Raw genomic sequence first — 19,043 nt, forward strand, 5'->3', positions numbered from 1 at the left:
TTGTGGCCTTGTATAAAAATAAAAACACAAATTTTACTTGGACTCACTATGGTAAAAAAAAAAAAAAAAAAAAAAAAAAAAAAAAAAAAAAAAAGAGAGAGAGAGAGAGAGAGAGAAAGAGCCCTAGCCTTGGTTACGGGTCGGCGACTTTGCGGACTTAATTCGGAAACCTGATTTTTGCACGTCTTACACAGCAGTGCTAAAGTGCACGTGATTTATAGAACTTCATAACCTTCATAATCATGATTACTAACATTTATGATTCGGTACGGAGAAAAGAGGTTGAAGAAATAAATCAGTATTATGTATATTATGTTTTTGGTGGTATTAGGCACATTTTACTTGTCATATATTTGGGACGTAAATTCTAATGATCGAGATATTTTAGAGTCGGGTGATCCAGGGACAGCTCGATCTTGCTGTCTAATAATGCTGGAGATGCTACCGATTACTGTAGACAGCGTAGAAATTGATACGAATTTATTATTTATTATTTATTACTAAACAGTACTACTTCTCCGGCTTTTTATTTTATTTTATTTTCGTTACAGTAAAAATCATAACTGATTGTGGTACAGTTGAGATAGATCAGGTACTGATGGAGAGTCCTGTCCGAGATCTGGTCATGGAGAATCAGTGCAGAGCAAACAAATAATACTTCCAAAAATCGATAACCATCTGATTTGATTAAACGACCATTAATTCCTTGTAATCTGGAGGCAGGCGCTACCATATGCGTATTTTGAGAGCAAGTTTATGAGAATCACTTTCTGATTCCCGAAACACTCTGCGCTGGAAATTTCTAAGAAAATCTGACTCCTGATTTTACCATACTATTTATTAATTGTTTAAAATCTTTAAAATATCCATAGCTGTCTCATGTACAAGATCTGGTGTGTAAGACACCAGTAATGATTTTAGAATTAATAAGGGAAAGTAGGATAATGCAAATCAAGACAAATATCGTAGTTGCTCAACTGATCTTTCAGGATCATGAACACCATGTAACAAAGTACCCAAGCGACAATGGAGCTCTGGGATAAATCAGTAAGTGCAATTTTTTTCATGGTACTGATTAAGGGGAATATTTCAGAGATTTAACTGTCTGTCCCCCCCCTGGTTTGTGCCCTTCCATGTGATGCCTTTCATACAATAACTTTCTTACTGCCTTCTCATCTTCCACACTTCCACACTTTCACACAGCGCACACACTTTCGTCAATCCCAAAGTAATTCTGACTTGGTAAATTCCTTAATCATACCATTTCAAAAATAACTTGACACATACTGCACTTCTTTCTTGTTTCTCTTATTAATTAATTGAAACACCAACTTCATACAAATATCCAACCCATCTACAACCACAAGCCTTTCCAGATCAGGACCACATCGTCAACCAACCACCACGATTCTCTCCCGCACCTTATTGCGGATTCCTTTTCTGGGGAAGCTCAGCTTCAGCTTCAAATTTCTAAATCTGGACTTCACCTACCGCCAACTTTCAATTAATCAAGTCTTGATTCAGTCAGACCTTTACTCAAAGTCGATTAACTTAACCAGGCGTTCTTCAACGAGCAGCAACAGCAACAGCACCAATAGCAGTTGCGCAACGACCACACAATACCTAAACCAATAAAAAGAAAGCTACCAAAACCAAAAGGTAGTTCCTCAGTTAACTAAGAATCTAAGCATCCAATCATGCAACCAACCAACCAGCCAAGCAAAATGTCTCACTACTCCTACACCACCCCCCGCGCCTACGGCCAGAGCACCACCCTCTCCCCGTCCAACAACTTCCGCCAGCGCCCCTTCGCCGCCTCCGTCCCCCCGAACAGCAGCAACAACAACATCATCAACGGTAACAACGGCCGCCGCGCGTACTCCCGCTCCACCTCTTCCCTCCCTTCCTCCACCTCTACCTCCACCCCTACCCCTACCACCACCACTACTATTGAAAAAACCACCACCTACATGACCGCCGCCGAAACCATCGCCGCCGCCGTCGCCGCCGCCGCCGCAGCCCGCACCCCCGGCATCTACTTCGGCCTGCAGAACCACCCGCAGGAAGTCGCCCGGCGCGCCGCGGACGAGGCCTTCTGGGCCTGGCACCAGAAGCTCTGCCGAACCCCGGGCCGGCCGCTGCCCGTGCCGCGCCCGCCCGTCGTCTCGCCGCGCGTCGCGCGCGCGCGCCGCCTCGTCCGCGCCGCCGCGCAGCGCTGGGAGGCCTGCCGGGCGTACGCGCGGTCGTGGGGCGCCTGGGCGGTCGCGACCAAGCGCGAGGCGGGAGAAGGGTACCAGCGGGCGGCGTTCGCCGCCGAGCGCAAGTACTGGCTGGCGCGGACGGCGTACCAGCAGAGCCCGTGGCCGCGCACCCTGGCGCACGTGCGCAACCTGGTCTTCGGCCTGCTCGTGCTGCTGCTCGCGCTCTGGCTGCTGTGGCCCAGCGTGCTGGCCGTCGTGGGCCGCTGGTTCGAGGGTTTCGAGAACGGGACGACCTACAGCGACTACTACGACTACTATAGTACGTACCTGGAGCAGCAGGAGCAGCCCGGATCCAGGGTTTGGTCGGTTACTCCGCTGCGGTGCGATTGCGACTGCGATTGTTCGGCACAGTGAAAGTTAGTTGGTCAGATGGGCTGAGCCAGCGGGATGGTATTATCTTGCGGTGGAGAAAGACGGGGAAGTACAGAAGTAGGAAAAGGAGGGGGGAGCGCAAAGGATAAGTTAACTAAAGAAAGGAGCATTGCATAGGATACCCCAGGTCCCAGGAGTTTGGACCCATCAGAGGAGTTTAGGAGTCGAGAGTTATTTCCCATTGCTGGCTTGATATCATTGAACCATTGCAGATGTAACATAGCAAAAGATAGAAAACAAAACACGATGTTTAGCTAGACAAATCCAATTAGCATAGCGGTACTCCGAAATTGAACAAATACCATAGCGGTCACAACTGAATAGAGAGAGACAATGAACGGGCTTAAGTTTAAGTAAAATAAATAGGGAAAAAGCAATTCCATTGAAACCAAGAGCGCGAGGGAGAATCTCGAATGCACGCAAATAGTGACGAACCCGCCCTAGCTCTATTTCACAACACCATTCCCCCGGCCCCCTTGCTATTTCTTTCGCACCCCGGGGGTCCAACCCTGAAAAAGTTAGTACAGTCTATCGGACCAGTGTCTACGCATATCGTCCTTAGATACCCAAGCTGAATTCGACGCCGACGTCAATATCCCGAGCTAGGTAGAACGGTTAGTATTTATATAAGTTCTCGTTTTCAAAACATTGTTTGGGGGGGGAGGGGGGAGGGGGGAGGGGAAGTTTAGTTGAACAGCAACATACCCATCTTCACAACCTTGGAGAGTTGTACCGACTTCTCCGCCGCGCTTTGGAGGTCGTCGATGGAGAAGATCTTCATTCCCGAGTCGTTGATTAGTTGGTGAGCTTGCTCCATGTTGGTACCTTGCAGACGGGCGATGATGGGAACCTTGAGGTTCAGAGTCTTGGCGGTGTTGATGAGACCGTGGGCGATGGCGTCACATCGCACGATACCACCGAAGATGTTGACGAAGATGGCGGTGACCTTGGGATCGCTGGTGATGAGCTCGAATGCCTCCTTAATGGCAGCAGGGGTAGCACCACCACCAACGTCAAGGAAGTTAGCGGGTTGGCCACCGTTCAGCTTGATGATATCCATGGTAGCCATAGCCAGACCGGCACCGTTGACAAGGCAGCCAATGTCACCATCGAGCTTAATAAAGTTGAGGCCGGACTGGGCAGCGCGAACCTCCTCGGGGTCTTCCTGAGTGGTATCGCGCCACGAGAAGATGTCCTTTTGTCGGTATTCGGCGTTGTCGTCGAAACCAAACTTGGCGTCCATGCACATGACCTGGTGGTCAGAGGTCTCGGACAGGGGGTTGATCTCGATTTGGGTAGCATCCTTCTCGCGGAAGATCTTGTACAGCTTCTGGATAGTGTCCTTGGCATCCTCGATGCACTGCTCGCTGAAACCAAGCTTGGTCGCAATATCCCGCGCAATCTCGTCAGTTACACCAGTATTGATGTCGATGTAAGTAGTGTTGATAGCTTCAGGGTTCTCCTTAGCGACGGTCTCGATATCCATACCACCCTGGGACGAAGAGACGATGACAGGGCCTTGAGAAGCACGGTCCATGAGAATGGCCAGGTAGAACTCTCGGCGGGCGAACTTGCGCTCGCAGATATAAACCGAGTTGCAGAGGCGGCCAGCCGCACCAGTCTGCTTGGTAATGAGCTTGTGGCCGATCATCTGCTCGGCGAACATCTTGGCCTCGGTGGGAGAGTAGATGACACGGACACCTCCCTTCAGGCCGTTGTCGAAGGTACCCTTTCCACGACCGCCAGCCAGGACCTGGGCCTTGATAACCATATCCTCACCACCGATCTCCTTCGCTACCTTCTCAGCCTCAGCGGCAGACTTCGCATTGTAACCTTTCGGCACACCAACGCCATACTAGAACAACGTGTTAGGATATATTCCGAGTTAAGACATGAGCGCTAATTTTTCTTGTACCTGTCGTAATAGGTCGGCTGAGAGATATTCGTGAATGCTCAGATTTCTTCGCTGTTGTTGAGCGATGCCGTTGAATCTGGTAGCGGGGGAGAAAGCGGTCTATCGCGAAAGAGTGGTTTGTTAGTATACAGATACCATCAAGTAGAAGCTATATGGGTCGTTTTGACGTATATAGCTCGCATCAAGTTAAGCAAATCAAATCATCTTACCTTAGATGCCCGCAGGGCAGAAGTAGCCGCTCGGCTGCGAGCGAAACCGTACATCGTAACGAGCTTGGGTCTGGGCGTCAATTGAATTAAAAAAATGGCTCGGCACAAACGAAGCACCGCTAGCTGCTCGGTATATCGGATGAAAGGAGTTTCTTTTTTTAAAACTTTTTCTCTTTTTTTTTACTCGACCGATGTTGCGATGGTATCGTCAAACAAGAACAAACTGGCCCCGGCCTTTAGGGAGAGCTCTTTTCCGACAGAAAACGGGAAAATCCGGTCAATTCTGTACCTAGGAAAGGACCCACTCTACCGGTAACCTAAGCTACTGTGTGTAACTTGCAGCTGATGCTTCCATCTGCATGACTTCAGCGAGCATGTGCCACGGGTCTGGATCAAGTATCTTCCCGTCAAATCTTCACCTTAAAATAGGTACCAGGTATTGTCGCATTACGTAAGAGGTTACATGTGTAACTCTGCCATGTCCATGCACATGCACAAGGTACATACATGTAGTACCTACCTGTAGCAGAGTTTTGCGTAGCACTGTCTACCAAACACTGTGTTACTATCTTATCGCATCTTCAATGGATCCCTACCTTTTTCTTCCTGCATCTGAATATTCATGCGACTGGAACCACTCGATGCCAAAGTAAAGGGCAGCAAAATATACAACATGAGGACTATAATATGGCGATAGCATATCCGGCAGCTAGTTGGCCAATCAATACCTACCTCAGTTAAATTCTACTTCTTCGAATTACGCACGAAACAACCAGCATCAGCATTCCACAACCATCATGGCGCCAACTAGCAAATCCACCTCTACTTCCGCCTCGAAGGGCACGCTCACCGGCAACCCAGCGCCCGACTTCGCCATGACCATGAACCGCATCCAAACGCAGCTCGAAGCGCGCATGAAAGCCGCCCGCGCATTTCTCCCTTCGCGCTCCGACCTCAACAACAACAACAATTCCTCATCCACCGGCTCGTTCTCCGCGCTAAGCAGCAACTCCTCCAACCCCCAGTCCCGCGACGCAGCAGCAGCAGCAGCGATAGCAGCCAGACGCGCCGCCGAAGAAGCCGAGTTTGCCGAGGAGCGCGGCCTGGACCCGAACGCGGGCATAGGTCTGATTCGCAGCTCCGCCGCCAAGGACGACAACGCTAGCGGAGTAGATCGGGAAACTGCACGGCTGCGCGGTCGATTGCTCGGAAAGCGAGGGAGGGGCGGCGCCGATAAGGACGGGGGCGGCCAGCAGCAGCAGCAGAGATGGGCGCGCAAGGAAGACAGCAGCAGCAGCGACGAGGAGGCGGGGCGGAGCGGGCTCGGACGGGCCAAGAGGAGGAATGGGAACGGGAACGGGAACGGGAAGAGGACGCGGGAGGATATGGAGATGGAAACGCAGGGGGATCTGGGTAGCGATCGTTTGGGCCATCAGGTAGCCACAGGTACAACAACAGCTCCTGGACCCAAGGAAGCTCAAGCTCGTACAGATGGTCCCGAAGCGCAGGTTAACCCTGACAACGACCCCGAGGGTGGTGGCACGGAAACTTTAGTTGCCGAGCACACCGAAGCCACTGAGCTGCCTCTCGGCTCCAATCAGCCCCTTTCTTCAGAAAACCCGAAGAAGAAGCGGAAGAAGAAAAAGAAAAAGTCAAGGGATAGAACGGGTGGGGAGCATGTAGGGTAATAAGATTAACATCGTCCGAGTGGCTGTCCCTCGAAATGACGAGATCTGCCATTGGGAACTCCTAATAGGTATAAGCTACCTATTCATTTAATTTTGGATTGACTTCATAAGATGGCTTCGAAATGTGATAGATCATTAGGCATGAAAAATGAAAGCTACCTCGTAACCTAGAAAGCTGTCATAGTTTCCTCGCCGGTGATGTATGCAAAATAAGCCTTTACTCCTACATTGACTAGGCACCTTTTTTTTTCTGTTAAGAGTACATGATTAATGACTCCACGAGCATAATTGGATGAAATTTCCAGCTTGATACCTCTCCCAACGGATTACAACAGCCCCCCTTCCGAAGTAAGAACCATGCCCGTGTTCCGTGTTGTACAAAACCCAATGGGCAAGTTGATTCAGACATCCGCCGCCAGCCTCCAAATTCGAAGAAAAAAAAAAGCCCCCATGAATGGAATATAGTGAGTAATATCTCGCCCGTCACCATACCATCACCAAACCGCCCCGAGCAATTTTCAATGTAGCCAACACTTTTTGGTATTTCAGCGACAAACTTAAGATATCCAAGAAAGGAGTATAGCAATGCAGTGAAAGGAAAAACAAAAAATTTATCAAAATGAAAAGAAATTCGTAAGGTGCATAGTCAATGTCATATAACATGGCCGTAGATCCTCAGAGATTCGTGTATTCCGCATGAATCGCTCTATACAAAAACAAAGTCCCGCTGTATGTGGTATAATATGCGACAACGCTTATTCATGGCGCAAGATATGAGATACTCAAGGACCTACAATGCCAATTATTATATCCGTTTCCGCTTTCGATCTTCATCTCCTCGAGGATCGCCTTCCTCGTCCCGTTCTACTGTATCTGTGGGATTAAGGATGTGCGCCATGCTTCCCCTCCTAGTTGGAGGGGCAGACATGTCTTTAATTGAAAGGTTTTTGTTTTCTCGGTTGGCAGAATTCCAGGACCAATTGTTGAGGCTTTCTAACCCATTCCCGATATTGCCGTTTGAGAAAGGGGCCGGCGGAGTAGCAGGCCGCGATAGTGAGTAGTGAGACGGAGGATCACGGATGCGTTGCTCATCTTGGGCGCCTCGGTTGGGAGAAGACGGCCAATAAGACGAAGGGGGGCCAGAGGAAATATACGGCGGCGGGTTGACTTGCCACCCAGCAGCTCGGATATCGGCTGAGGTGTGCCGCCTAGACAGACCGCTCGGTGGGGGCTCGACGGTAGCAAGCGGATGAGGACCAGGTGGTGGTGGCGGCGCTTGAGACCGGAGAGGAGAAGGCGAAGACTGGGTTGTGCTCCCACTGATCGACCCATGTGATCGACGTGAGTTTATCGCTGCATTGGAGGAGCTTATTGCGAGGTTGGAAGATACTGGAGGTCGGTAGAAATTGGTTCGGGATTGAGGATACACGCCCCCTATTCTTCGCTGGTCGTCCTGAGCTAACTGTCGGGGAGATACGGGAGGATTCTCAAGATTCGCAAAGAGCTGACGGCTATTCGGGAAGGATGGTTCATGTGGTTCGTCTATGGAACGAACGAATTCGGTTTGACGTTGGATCTCACCTTGGAGCGCAAGAACTGCAACCGCATTAGACCATCAAATGCCTCTATCATCTGTTGATAGGACTTACCATCTCTATGAACAGGATTCTCTGGCGGAACAAGGCTCAAAATCGTTCTAGATAATTCTTGGTTTAACTGCAGCAAGCGATTCATTGCGTCTGACATTGCTTGCTGCTTCACATTCATGTAATGAGCATTCTCCTCACTGCGCTGCAGCCTGGTCGTGACTTCATATAAGGAATGCTCAATGTTCGCGAGCCTCGGATCCGAACCGTCATGGATTGGTGGCATTGGTTCGGCCGGAGTGCCTGGCTGCGATGGGGTTGGCTTCTGACTGTATTCCCGGTGGTCTCGGTGAATTAGTGTATGACGAGATGCCCGTCGCTTGATCTCGCGCAAGCCAACCAGGTCACCTTTTTTGAAGTTGCCGTTGCCATGTTTGAATTCCCACAACGCAGTCTCTGGGGAACCAGTATGGAATACGTCGCTTACTACAATGCTCGCTTTGTTAGTCGTCTATAATATTCTAGCAAGGGGCTATATCCTTGTATATATATATATACCTTTATGAAAGCCGTACATATTGAGTTGTCGAACGAAAGAGGATATATTCGTGTGCTTGAAATATTGGCTATTACTCAAATTAGTCTCGTTGGTCGGTTGACTGTCGGAGGAAACTCGGAACGTACGCAAGAACTTTGGAAAAATCATGCGAAGGTGACATAACGAAGCTCTCAGCAGAGCTGGACCAGCTAATGAGGTGTTGTATGTTAGGGTCTTCTAGCATGCTATGAAACGATTAGTGGCTATGCGATCATGATCCAATATGTAAATTGTACGCACTTGTAGAGTTTATGGATAAACGCAGTTTGTACTATCTTCGGCTGATGAACAGCCGCAGCGGCAGGCGCGGGCATTGTGATTGAAGAGAAGTTCGAGCTCTGCTCCCCCGATAGCGCGGTGCTCTGGCGATCATTAGAATCGCTACCTTCCCCCTCAGAACTCTTCCGAGCACTCTGCGGAGCCGATGAGTTAGTCGGCGTGGTGATATCCATGGGCTCACCCGGTGGCGAAGGGGCCGACATCTTTATGGTTGGCATCGGCGTAGGGGTAGTGATAATTGGAACCGTACGTGCGCCCATGCTCTCGTCAGCCTTGTTAACGGGTAAGTTTCGCGGCGCACTCTCAGTCGCAACGTCCATCTGGTCTAAGTGGGAAAAAAAGGATGCACTAGTTAGCAAGACTATAAAACTAGAAATTAGAGACAAGCCGAAACAAATTGATAAAGAGGGACACGAGACTCTACAGCGGGGAACTGGAACTGGAACTGGGACTGGGCCGGATTTCTAGAAAGTACGGAACGACGAACCGCATAGCTTCTAATTCATAATTCGTGCACGGTTTAAGGGGCCTCCTGACGGTTTTCGTTTCTAGCTTTTGTTCCTAGGCGAGGTATTGCTGCTAGCTCCCGATTATCTGACATGGGGTCCTTTCGACCTAGTTGTCGCGAGAGTCAGCCTTGCAGATTGAGAGGTTTAGCTAGGTAGCTAACTCCTCGCCACCGTTATTTCTGTCGATGGTGGGGGTGGGAAAAAAGGCAAGACGGGAAAGTCGATGTAGCTTGGATTAACTTTCAATGGTGGTTTTCGGCCAAGACTGAAAGGGGTTATTGGGGTCGGCAAAGAGCCAGGAAAAGACGAGCTATTCTATACTTGTTAGACGACGGATGGTACAAGACATAGCGAGTGTATGGTGCAGGACAAGTGGATCTCAAGAGAGAGTGAGATATTCAAGTTCGCAATGTGCGAGCAAGTGATGTATGTATGGAGGTTGCTGTGCTCAGGTATCAGGTATTTTGTTGGTATTGTAGGTCCAGGTTAGGTACTTATTGGAGGTAGATTAGCAGATTAGGTTAGGTACCTATGTATAATATGACAGCCTGTAGGGTGGCTCGGGTTGTATGTACGCAGTTGCAAATGGAAGGTAGGTGTGGCCCCCCCGTGTGTAGCAAGGACTGATGTACATATGTACATATCTTACATGGTTCAGCCAGACCCAGCTGTGGATCATCCTGGGAGCATGGTCCCTGTGCTGCTTGCTTCGGGGAAGGGGAAATAGGTATTATGTACCTACCTAGGTACATTTTGCATGTACAGATGTAAATGCTGGGTACAAAGAATAGTAAGAGGTACTTACCTAAACATATAAAGTGAGCCCTAATGTTATGTACTTTGCCAAGGAAATAACGCAATACAACGTAAAATGCAACTCCTCAATTATAAGTTAGCAGACGCTGACGTGAAGAGGTGCATTCTGCAGGTTTTTTCTTTTTTCTTTTTTTTCTCCCAATCTTCTACTCGTGTAAGAATAGAAGACCCTAAGAGATGAATGATTTCGGGATATGATGGGATATGATGGGGACAGCGCGTCTCACCCCCCAGATGGGTACAGTACATGTATCTACGAATTATGCATATCAGAGAGTTAGACGATTCCTCTAGAAGATGATAATTAAAAAAAAAAAAGAGGACCATTATTCGTGCCCTGGTTCCTTTTTAGGGGGTATTGCTGGATCCAGGATCCTTCAATTACCATGTCTTGGCCTAGTTCGACTAGCTAGGCTACTAAGTAAACACCGCATTAACAGCTACCTAGGGGATCCTAGACTAGAAAAAAATTAGAATCTACCTGCACGCGTATTCAATGGCATAACTACCTAGGTAACCATGACTTCCATTCGGAACTTCGGGTCGTTGAGCTGAAGCATTCGAAGAAGTTTGTTAATGGTTGGTAGGACTGCGCAGTCTGAGCTAAGTAATACGAAACAACTACCTGTTACTTGATAGCCATCGAATAGGTATTGCTACACGATATTTGCTCTTCCGCGTCGATTCTAGACTTCTAGAAGAAGTTTAGGTGCAAGCGGGGAGGATGAAAGCTGCAAGTAGCCAAACAAAACGAACCGAGGAGGACATGCCGCATAGTACCTATTCCGCATCTATTTCAAATAAATCAAAAGTCGCAAAAAGCTCCTTTTGAAGACTAATAGCTTACCATTTTCATACTCGAAACTAGCGTGTCCCCTACTGAGGCATGAATTGCTTTGTTAATATTAGAAAGAAATATACACTACGGATAGGTAACTAAGGTAAAATTTAGACCTGGATAGAAATATCGCCGAGCTAGTAAATCCACTTAAGAGACCCTCTCCGAAGCTTAGGTACCTATAGCGACCTATGTCCATAGGTACCTAATGTACCCTACCAAGGCTGCTAGGATAGGCACATCCATCCGCCATGTAGTACTGTACTTGATATGCCTAAAGAGGTACTAATTTTTAGACAAGCAGGAGGGGTAAGAAGTACCTATCCTTAGTATCTTGTTTATAGGGAAGTAGGCCGGTAGGTTGCACAAAGTGGTCCAAGTGCAATTCCACTAGTTCGACGGACCATATGGAAGGAACCAGGAGGAACCACGTCTATATTATTACTCACATACGGCATTCATTACCTAAATCAATTATTACTTACCGCACCACACGCTACTTAACCTAGTATTACTACCTACTGTACGTACGTATACACGCGCCAGTCCGCCATTAGATCTCAGATCAGATCAGATTAAAACTACTTAGGTACTGACACTGTCATCCTTTAAAATAACATAAATAAAATAAAATAAAGCCAATTCAATTGGGTTAACCAATCCTCTTTCCATACCTGACGCTAATACGCAAAATATCTACCACTGATAATTACAACCACCATATGGTAAACTCTGGATTCCTAGATTCGTGCCGTGACAACGCACCTAGTTTACGATAATAAATAGGTACCTTTTCCTTAACAGTTCGAACCATGATTTCCAAGTTGACGCAATCTCGCCAATTATCAAACGCCCTACCGTAGAAGACAATCATCTACGAATGCTTGAGCAACGATGATCAACACATGTCCAATAGCTTTATTCATTTTATCCAGGTGGCCAGCACCAACATCAATGCTGATAATGGATCACGACCACACTTCATTTTATTACGCTATTAGCTTACACAAATTATATACTCCCGGGTGCCCCTGAATTCTTTAGTTATGTATTTAGAACTCTTAACCTCGCATTGAATTAGGTGCATATATCTGGCCTCTAGGTAGGTTGGGTACCTTAGGTACATAGATAAGTATGTAAATCCTACTTGCAAAGGACGAACCAAAGATCATTCATCTCGTAGGCCATCGGTATACTGCATCAGTATTCGAGATGTACGAACATTACTCGCCCAATTTCACCGATTGCACGGTTACGGAGCATCTCACGTTTTCCAACATGGCCTGGGCGATGCAATTCAGGGGCACTGCACCACCGCTTGGGGACATCAGCTCCTTCAGCCCACCATGAGAACATACGACCAATTCGTCATTCTCATTGGTAGTTTCTTATACTCCTTCAGCTACACATATTTTCGTATTTGGCAAGATAGCTGTCAAGCATTTATTATTATGAGATCAAGGAGGTTTTACTTCCAGTCAGCACAACAGCCCCACGTTTAACAGAACGCCGTTCTGGAAACGTGAGCATACCTTCAGAGTCTCGCCGAGCCTTGTCGACGAGTATGACAAGCCTTGCAACATATTTAGATCCAACAGTTACTAAGGCCATGCCATCTAACAAGCTTAGTTCAGCCAGGAGAACCGGACCCCATGTTTCATGAGTCCGCTTTTGGTAACCCTGTGGCTAACTGCCCGGGTGATTCTACTCCAATTCTGCAAGAGTTATACGATCCGCGAGTTGTTTGTTGGGTAATATCGAGTGCCGCGGAAGCTTGCTGATCTAACGATCGAAACTAGTTCGAAAGGTTTATAATACCGATAACCACGAACCACAGAAGTCATTCAAATTTCGTACAGCATCAGTTCTACCCGGTACACTACTCATTAACTCCTCTACCAGGTTCGTTTTCATCTATTATCTTCCCCACATTTGTAAACATACATACTATGGGTTCTCGTAATTCTTCAGTTTCCCCCGGGCCAACTTTCCATATCTTTATTATCAACCCCAAATGGCCCCCAGGAACACGGATAGCTCAACAGCTGGAGCCACCTCCACGTTGCCCGGCTGTCTCGGTTAACTGCTCAAGGTAATTTTGTGCCACTACATAACAGGTTGCTTATTTATAGCACCCATGTCCTGCTCTTTATCATACAGATTTGAATTCTCATTGGCCGACTTAGTTTTGACGACACTTGCACATACCATGAATGAGCTGAGCGCGGGTAACACGTAACAGTTTACAATTCGCAACGATACAGATAATTTTGTTCTGTGAACGATTGGTCAAATATTAATGCTGCAGAAAAATCATCGAGGCTTAAATCCTGATCCTCTCTATGCTACCCAACCGCATCCTAGAACAAACTGAGCTTGCGCGTTCACGTGTATTGCCGCCAGCCTGCATACACATGTTATAGTCAACCTGCAAGTAATACTCTGTAACGAAAGTAGTGAGGTGTCGACTCTGCAGGGGGCTATGTGCCTGCGTTAGTGTACGCATCGATAACTCGGATCGACTAATTTTACCACTCGAACGAGCTATCTGAATCACTCACCCGTCTTGGGCCCGTTATAACTGCTGTAATCATGAATGCCCCAGTGTACAATCTAGCTCTGCCTTCTGTCGCTTGACGCAGAGCAAATAGCAAAGGAAAGATTACAGGTATCGGAGACCAAAAGCACAGGTATCTATGTCTCTAATGTGCCTACTATCGCAGCAAGACGGATCTTGACGTAAGTGGTCCTTGTTTCGCTGCCTACTTATTTCGAGAAGAAACTATGTAACCTAGTATCTTCTCTAAGGGGCCACAGACAACACAATACAACACTCAATACTACCTATGTCATGGGTTGGGCATGTCGCGGTGGGGTAAGCCACCCTTGTTTTCTCTGCAACTAACTGCATGTCTTCAAGTCCGATTTGCTGCCGCGAAACCTAGCCTCTTTAACGTAGCATCCCAGGAGGCGCCCTGCATAAGGCTGGCTGTGCTATGGCAGTATAACTATTCCCGTTACCGCAAGCGCTTTCCAAGAGGCATCCAACCTAGATATGTTTAATCCTAGAGGGCCTGTCGGATAGTCAGTCAGGTTAGTACTCGGGTAAAGATCGTGCTAATTTTGGTATATACAGCCTTCTTGATGGCTAGCTGACTTTAGATCTTCACATATCTGGAATCTAGAATGCTACGCTCGTGTATGCTGTCATGTATACACCAAACGTACTTTAGCCGACATCTAGGGTTGGCACCTAGCTTGCCTTGCTACCTACATTGACGTTATATTTTCCTCCGGATGATCGCTAGGGTCGAAGACTCATCCGGGTTCAAGGTGGTATTATACTAGCCTCCATCTGATTACGTTGGTGGAGGCTATAAAAACCTGCTGACGATGCTGAACCATAGGTTTTAAACAGGCGGTTAACATGGCTGCCAAGTTGTTGTCTGGCCCCACGTTTCGCGGCTCGCCAACAAATGAGAAAGACCAACGGTTCTTTTAACAATTGCAAAGCATTGATAATTGGTCCATAATTGTATTTTTCTAGATATATACTCTGTATAGGCTTCTGGGGGCCTATGCAGACGATATTTTCGGGTGTAATCGATGGCAAAAAATGCATACCTAGGCCATGAGACGCGGGGGCGCTTCTTTGATAGCACTTCCACCGCGTGATATCGCAGCTCTCCCTACTGCTTCAGTACGCGCGATGATCTTGTTTAACTAACTGATCATTCGACAAACTAGCGCGGTCATCTGCACGCTTCCTTCGGCTTCGGCTGCAGTTCTTGTTGCGGAGAGTTAGTCGCGCAAGCTACGGCACGGGCCGGCACGGTTATTTTTTCCAACGTGGTAAAGCGGGCTAAGTACCTCCTAACATGTCCAGCCGGTGTGTACGCCGCAATAGGCCCTGTTACAAGAATCTACATAGGTGTAGTAAGGTAATGTGAGCTATCATACAGGAACTCTCAAACGAATTAATGGTGAAACAGGCACCAAGATCTAAAAGTCGTTCTATTCGGCGTTAAGTGTCTTGTAACTACTATGTTAGGTACCTAAGGTTAGATATTACTACACTCACAAAGACACATAGCCGACAACGCCCAATGAAAGTTGTGGGGGTTTGCGGTTCCTTCTCCGGCTACGCAATACACCTCGACTGTCGCAGTCCTTTTCTCTACACAATTCTGGAACTGCGGCATACTAAAGTTGTGGAATACCACACTTAAAATACTCATATACTTGAACGTTCCCCAACAGTAATGCAAGGGATTCGAATACTTCAAAGCGACACCAAATAAAGCTAAGTTCTATCCACGAACCTCCCTTTTTAGATGCAACAGTAGTCATCCTCGCCAAGCCAGTTTACCCCCCATCCTGGATCCCTCGGTGAACTGCATGGTTGCATCTTCAACCTGCAAGGTCACCCATCCTCCGATTTCCATCGGGTATCCTGTGGTGATACTTATCGCCGACGATATAGGTAATAACTATTTTAGTCTTTTGATACTTGGGAATTGTCTAGAAGTCATAACTGGAATCAAAACTAACCCTGCTTCCTTTTAGCTAAATTTATGTCCTCCAAGACCGTTATAGGGAAAACCCCCAATGCCATGGATCTGTGGCTAACCGTCTCCACGTCAGGAACGGTGTCACCCAATCCATATTCGCGCATAATCATAGGTACGTCAAAATTCGTGCGAGAATGAGACCTACGTATAAGATCGGCAAATATCTATAGCGCCTGTGTTATTGGACCCTCCGGTACTATGGCTACGACCCTTGGGGACTTGAAACCTTTAAAGGGGGGCCGGCTTCTCACCCGTATGGATATGTATAACCTCTAGGTACCTGTCTTGATATAATGAACGATGGGATATATTACCAAGTTATGTTAGAATGAAATACCTACAAGTTTCGAAATATAGACCAACATCGTTCAAATGCTATACAAGGTTACTAATCGTAGTAAAATGTCTTGCATCCTCATATACAGGACGTCCGCAACCGGAGTCGAGAGGGTTTATCGATCCTTGGGGGCCACGTATATTACAGCTCTCTATTTCCCTAGGTGGAATATATCTAGGAATAATTCGGCAATATCAGCGTGGTAGGATATATCGGACAGCCTCAGTGACAATTTTAGTATCGGTACCATAAACCAAACTTGGAGACCTTATTAACAATTCAGAAAATAGAGCCTCTGCTTAGCCAAATAGGGGTTCTTCCTCCAAGCCTTGAAGAAGGCAGTACAGAACATGTTTGCTCGATACGTTCGCGAACAATCTAAGCTCACAGTGGCTTAAATAAGCTCGTTTCTCATTCAAGATGTCCGATATCTAACTACTGAGTTATTTGTTAAATCTAAAGTAGTATAGTTTACACTGAACGCGTGGGTACTTAGGTTCACAGAAAGATGATAAAGTCTATGTTTTCCGGAGGTAACTCAAGACATCTTAGAGCGATACTATTGCCGTATCAAAGCTTGACGAAGATGCTAATTCAGTCTTTCAGGTTTCAAGCATTAACCCAACTGGCGATTTCCTGGTCGAGAGACATGGATTCAGGCAGGTGAACGACATAGTAGAAGTTTTAGCTCCTAAGACCAGATTTTGTACCACATCACAGATTGCTTCATATAAGGTATATATATAGGATATTTCGAATATAACTTATATTTGAGTTGCCTACCGGCCAGTGTAGAACATGTCAGGGGCTGGCTGTCAGGTACCTATCAGGTGTGAAACATAGGAGACAAAGGAGATACTTATATGTATAGCTCTGGTTCCCAGAGTTACTTTTAGTTAGAATTCTCTGCGGAATAACGGAGTTGTCTACCTATCTTCTGGTCTACCTCGTAACACTGGCTTTAGCCAAAAATCACCTAGAGAAATACGAAATGTGTGGGGAAGAGGTATCATGACAATACATTGGGGAAGACGACATAAAGGGAACTAGAATAAGTAGAAAAACGGAGGATTTGAAGACTATTCTACTTCATTATAGGATAGTAGGGTTGGGAAGCATTACTGTGAGCTAGACCTAAAAGACAGTCTCGCAACCTTTTACTTTGGGAGTAGATATATACCTCTAGGTACCTAAGTTTAGGTACCCATTACAGAACTAAGCGGCTATACACGCTACAAATAGATATTAATATATATCTCTCGCCTAGAACCTCGTTAGTTTCTGTGCCTATAAGTTATACAAAATGTTGCTAGAAAGAAGAAACGAGACTTTGAATATCCGGCTAAAGTCTCCGTATAAGTGACTTTAGGGACAAAAAGTAAGTAATATGCGATCTCATTCTATACTAGAGTTGGGCCAGCTGCGGGAGTACGTACTCCAATATCGATTATGTCTGGTTGTGTAGTTGCTCGGTTGATTTAGGGAAGAAAATAAGCTCGCAGAGCAGTACCGCTGAGGCTTTTTTAAAGGTGTAAAGGTGTAAAGGTGTCTAAGAAGTTAAAAGACCATTAGTTATGGTAACAAATAATGTTGTTAGAGATTCGTAGTGAGGGATAGGGTTAGGTACTAAAGGTAGTTGCGGGAAGGTATAACTTATCGTCAATTGCCTGTGAGAGTTGTAAGAGTAGAAGCGACGGCAAGTTTCAAAGCAGCTGAGAAACAAAGTACTGTAGCTACAGCGGCATATATTCTACAACTAGAAGCAATTTTCGAAACAGCAATGATGCTTATCTTTTTTCTTTTCGAATCTTTTTCTTTTTCATTTCGTCCTAGAGGTGGAACAAACGGGAAAGGGGTAACTCTATTGGAGTGTAAGTAAAAGTAACTTTATAACCACCTGGTATAACAGGCACACAATACCCTTAAAAGAGGATAAGGGACTAGCTGTTAACTAGATGATTACTACTGCTAGTTATTTCAACATTCTTTCAGGGTCAGTTTTATTAAAGGTGTATCTAGTAATATATAAGGGTTTGCTATGTACAGTTATCTATGTCCCAGAGCGATATAATAGCATGAAGACCGAAAAAAAGTAACTTTAAATATGCGGGACCATTTTGCAATATTTCTTGATATATAAAATCTTTCGGTCCCGACTTATATTTGAGTATCAGTGGTACGTATGAGGTAGGACTGGGATGGAATTGAGATATATTTACAAGGTCGGAGAATATACAGAGCGCACAGCTCCCTCAAAGAAACTTAAAAGAGCAAGTGTTGATATCTCATTTCCATCACATACATAAGTACCTTTTAAGCTACCATTTCTATGTAGTATTCAATTTACGTATAGCGCTCATCGCGGGATCTTTCTGGCACTTATTAGAAGACGCGAAGAAGCTCGCATTGGCTCCGCTACCACGTGGGCAATCTAGCATCGTCTTTCTTCTTCAGCTTCTCAAAACCCCCTGGCGTTGGCTTGAAGTGACCTACTATTTCTAACGAGTGTAGCTAAAGGGCTATATGCCCAGTCACTATTCGATCTTAGCCCTTGCCCCCCAAAAACAGACGGCATCGTCTAGGCGCCTGAACCGCTGTACCATGTGATGAAGATACCAGTCGAAACAACAGGGGTCAAACTTGAGATCTTCCAAGGTCGACGTAGCGAGTGTATTTGGTAGCCGTCGGGCGAAGCACTCGTTAGCCACTGTTGTGTGGTTGAGTTTATGCGCGAGCAAGGCCTTACCATTGCCGCCATTATCATTTGAACTATCCCTGAAGTGCTATGCCTTGAGGCTTTCTCAGGCTTTAATTTATGGTGGCTACAATGACTTGAATGCTTGATACTGATAGGTACAGGAATAATTACAATAGAAGGTATATCGTGGAAAGTTGATATCTACCTACCTACCTAAACTATCTAACGTAGGTTATGTAGATACTTACCTCCAGTTTAGAAGAGTTATTGGTAAGGCTTAAGTTGGACTAAGAGTCGGGGATGTGAGGACCCAAGGAGTTTAAGACTCCATAGGACAACAAGGTGCCTAAGGTATGTGATGATGAG

The 19,043-nt window shown here is 46.4% G+C and overlaps 4 protein-coding genes across 4 annotated transcripts; 2 read left to right on the top strand and 2 right to left on the bottom strand.

Annotated features, from left to right (window-relative positions):
- Positions 1–1,724: 1,724 nt before the first annotated feature.
- F4812DRAFT_455489 (uncharacterized protein) lies at positions 1,725–2,615 on the top strand (the record flags this gene model as incomplete). Its single annotated transcript, XM_047936832.1, has 1 exon — positions 1,725–2,615. One exon carries the CDS (start codon positions 1,725–1,727, stop codon positions 2,613–2,615), a length of 891 nt encoding a protein of 296 aa, XP_047793693.1.
- Positions 2,616–2,711: 96 nt separating this feature from the next.
- F4812DRAFT_413824 (beta subunit of gdp-forming succinate-CoA ligase) lies at positions 2,712–5,131 on the bottom strand. Its single transcript, XM_047932824.1, has 4 exons — positions 4,758–5,131; positions 4,549–4,647; positions 3,339–4,488; positions 2,712–3,235 (listed from the first exon to the last, which is right to left on the bottom strand). The coding sequence occupies exons 1-4, from the start codon at positions 4,809–4,811 to the stop codon at positions 3,192–3,194; spliced, it is 1,347 nt and encodes a 448-aa protein (XP_047793694.1). The 5' UTR covers positions 4,812–5,131; the 3' UTR covers positions 2,712–3,191.
- Positions 5,132–5,287: 156 nt separating this feature from the next.
- Positions 5,288–6,557, top strand: F4812DRAFT_413826 (uncharacterized protein). The gene has a single exon (XM_047932825.1). The coding sequence runs from the start codon at positions 5,555–5,557 to the stop codon at positions 6,443–6,445; it is 891 nt and encodes a 296-aa protein (XP_047793695.1). The 5' UTR covers positions 5,288–5,554; the 3' UTR covers positions 6,446–6,557.
- On the bottom strand, positions 6,558–9,909 carry F4812DRAFT_413829 (HSF-type DNA-binding-domain-containing protein). Its single transcript, XM_047932826.1, has 6 exons — positions 9,396–9,909; positions 8,870–9,269; positions 8,716–8,814; positions 8,590–8,657; positions 8,095–8,517; positions 6,558–8,041 (listed from the first exon to the last, which is right to left on the bottom strand). The coding sequence occupies exons 2-6, from the start codon at positions 9,226–9,228 to the stop codon at positions 7,251–7,253; spliced, it is 1,740 nt and encodes a 579-aa protein (XP_047793696.1). The 5' UTR covers positions 9,229–9,269; positions 9,396–9,909; the 3' UTR covers positions 6,558–7,250.
- Positions 9,910–19,043: the final 9,134 nt, after the last annotated feature.

The sequence above is a fragment of the Daldinia caldariorum genome (assembly GCF_022478825.1).
Source record: "Daldinia caldariorum strain CBS 122874 unplaced genomic scaffold F4812scaffold_2, whole genome shotgun sequence".
In the NCBI taxonomy this organism is placed as follows: Eukaryota; Fungi; Ascomycota; class Sordariomycetes; order Xylariales; family Hypoxylaceae; genus Daldinia; species Daldinia caldariorum.

Bases quoted from the DNA above. Each gene is read 5' to 3' on its own strand.
- F4812DRAFT_413824 (XM_047932824.1), bottom strand. From the start codon at position 4,811: ATGTACGGTTTCGCTCGCAGCCGAGCGGCTACTTCTGCCCTGCGGGCA. The intron at 4,648-4,757 runs GTAAGATGATTT...CTTTCGCGATAG, and splicing joins CTGCCCTGCGGGCATCTAAG to ACCGCTTTCTCCCCCGCTAC. The intron at 4,489-4,548 runs GTACAAGAAAAA...ACGTTGTTCTAG, and splicing joins CAGCCGACCTATTACGACAG to TATGGCGTTGGTGTGCCGAA.
- F4812DRAFT_413826 (XM_047932825.1), top strand. From the start codon at position 5,555: ATGGCGCCAACTAGCAAATCCACCTCTACTTCCGCCTCGAAGGGCACG.
- F4812DRAFT_413829 (XM_047932826.1), bottom strand. From the start codon at position 9,228: ATGGACGTTGCGACTGAGAGTGCGCCGCGAAACTTACCCGTTAACAAG. The intron at 8,815-8,869 runs GTGCGTACAATT...ATCGTTTCATAG, and splicing joins TTTATCCATAAACTCTACAA to CATGCTAGAAGACCCTAACA. The intron at 8,042-8,094 runs GTAAGTCCTATC...ATGCGGTTGCAG, and splicing joins GAATCCTGTTCATAGAGATG to TTCTTGCGCTCCAAGGTGAG.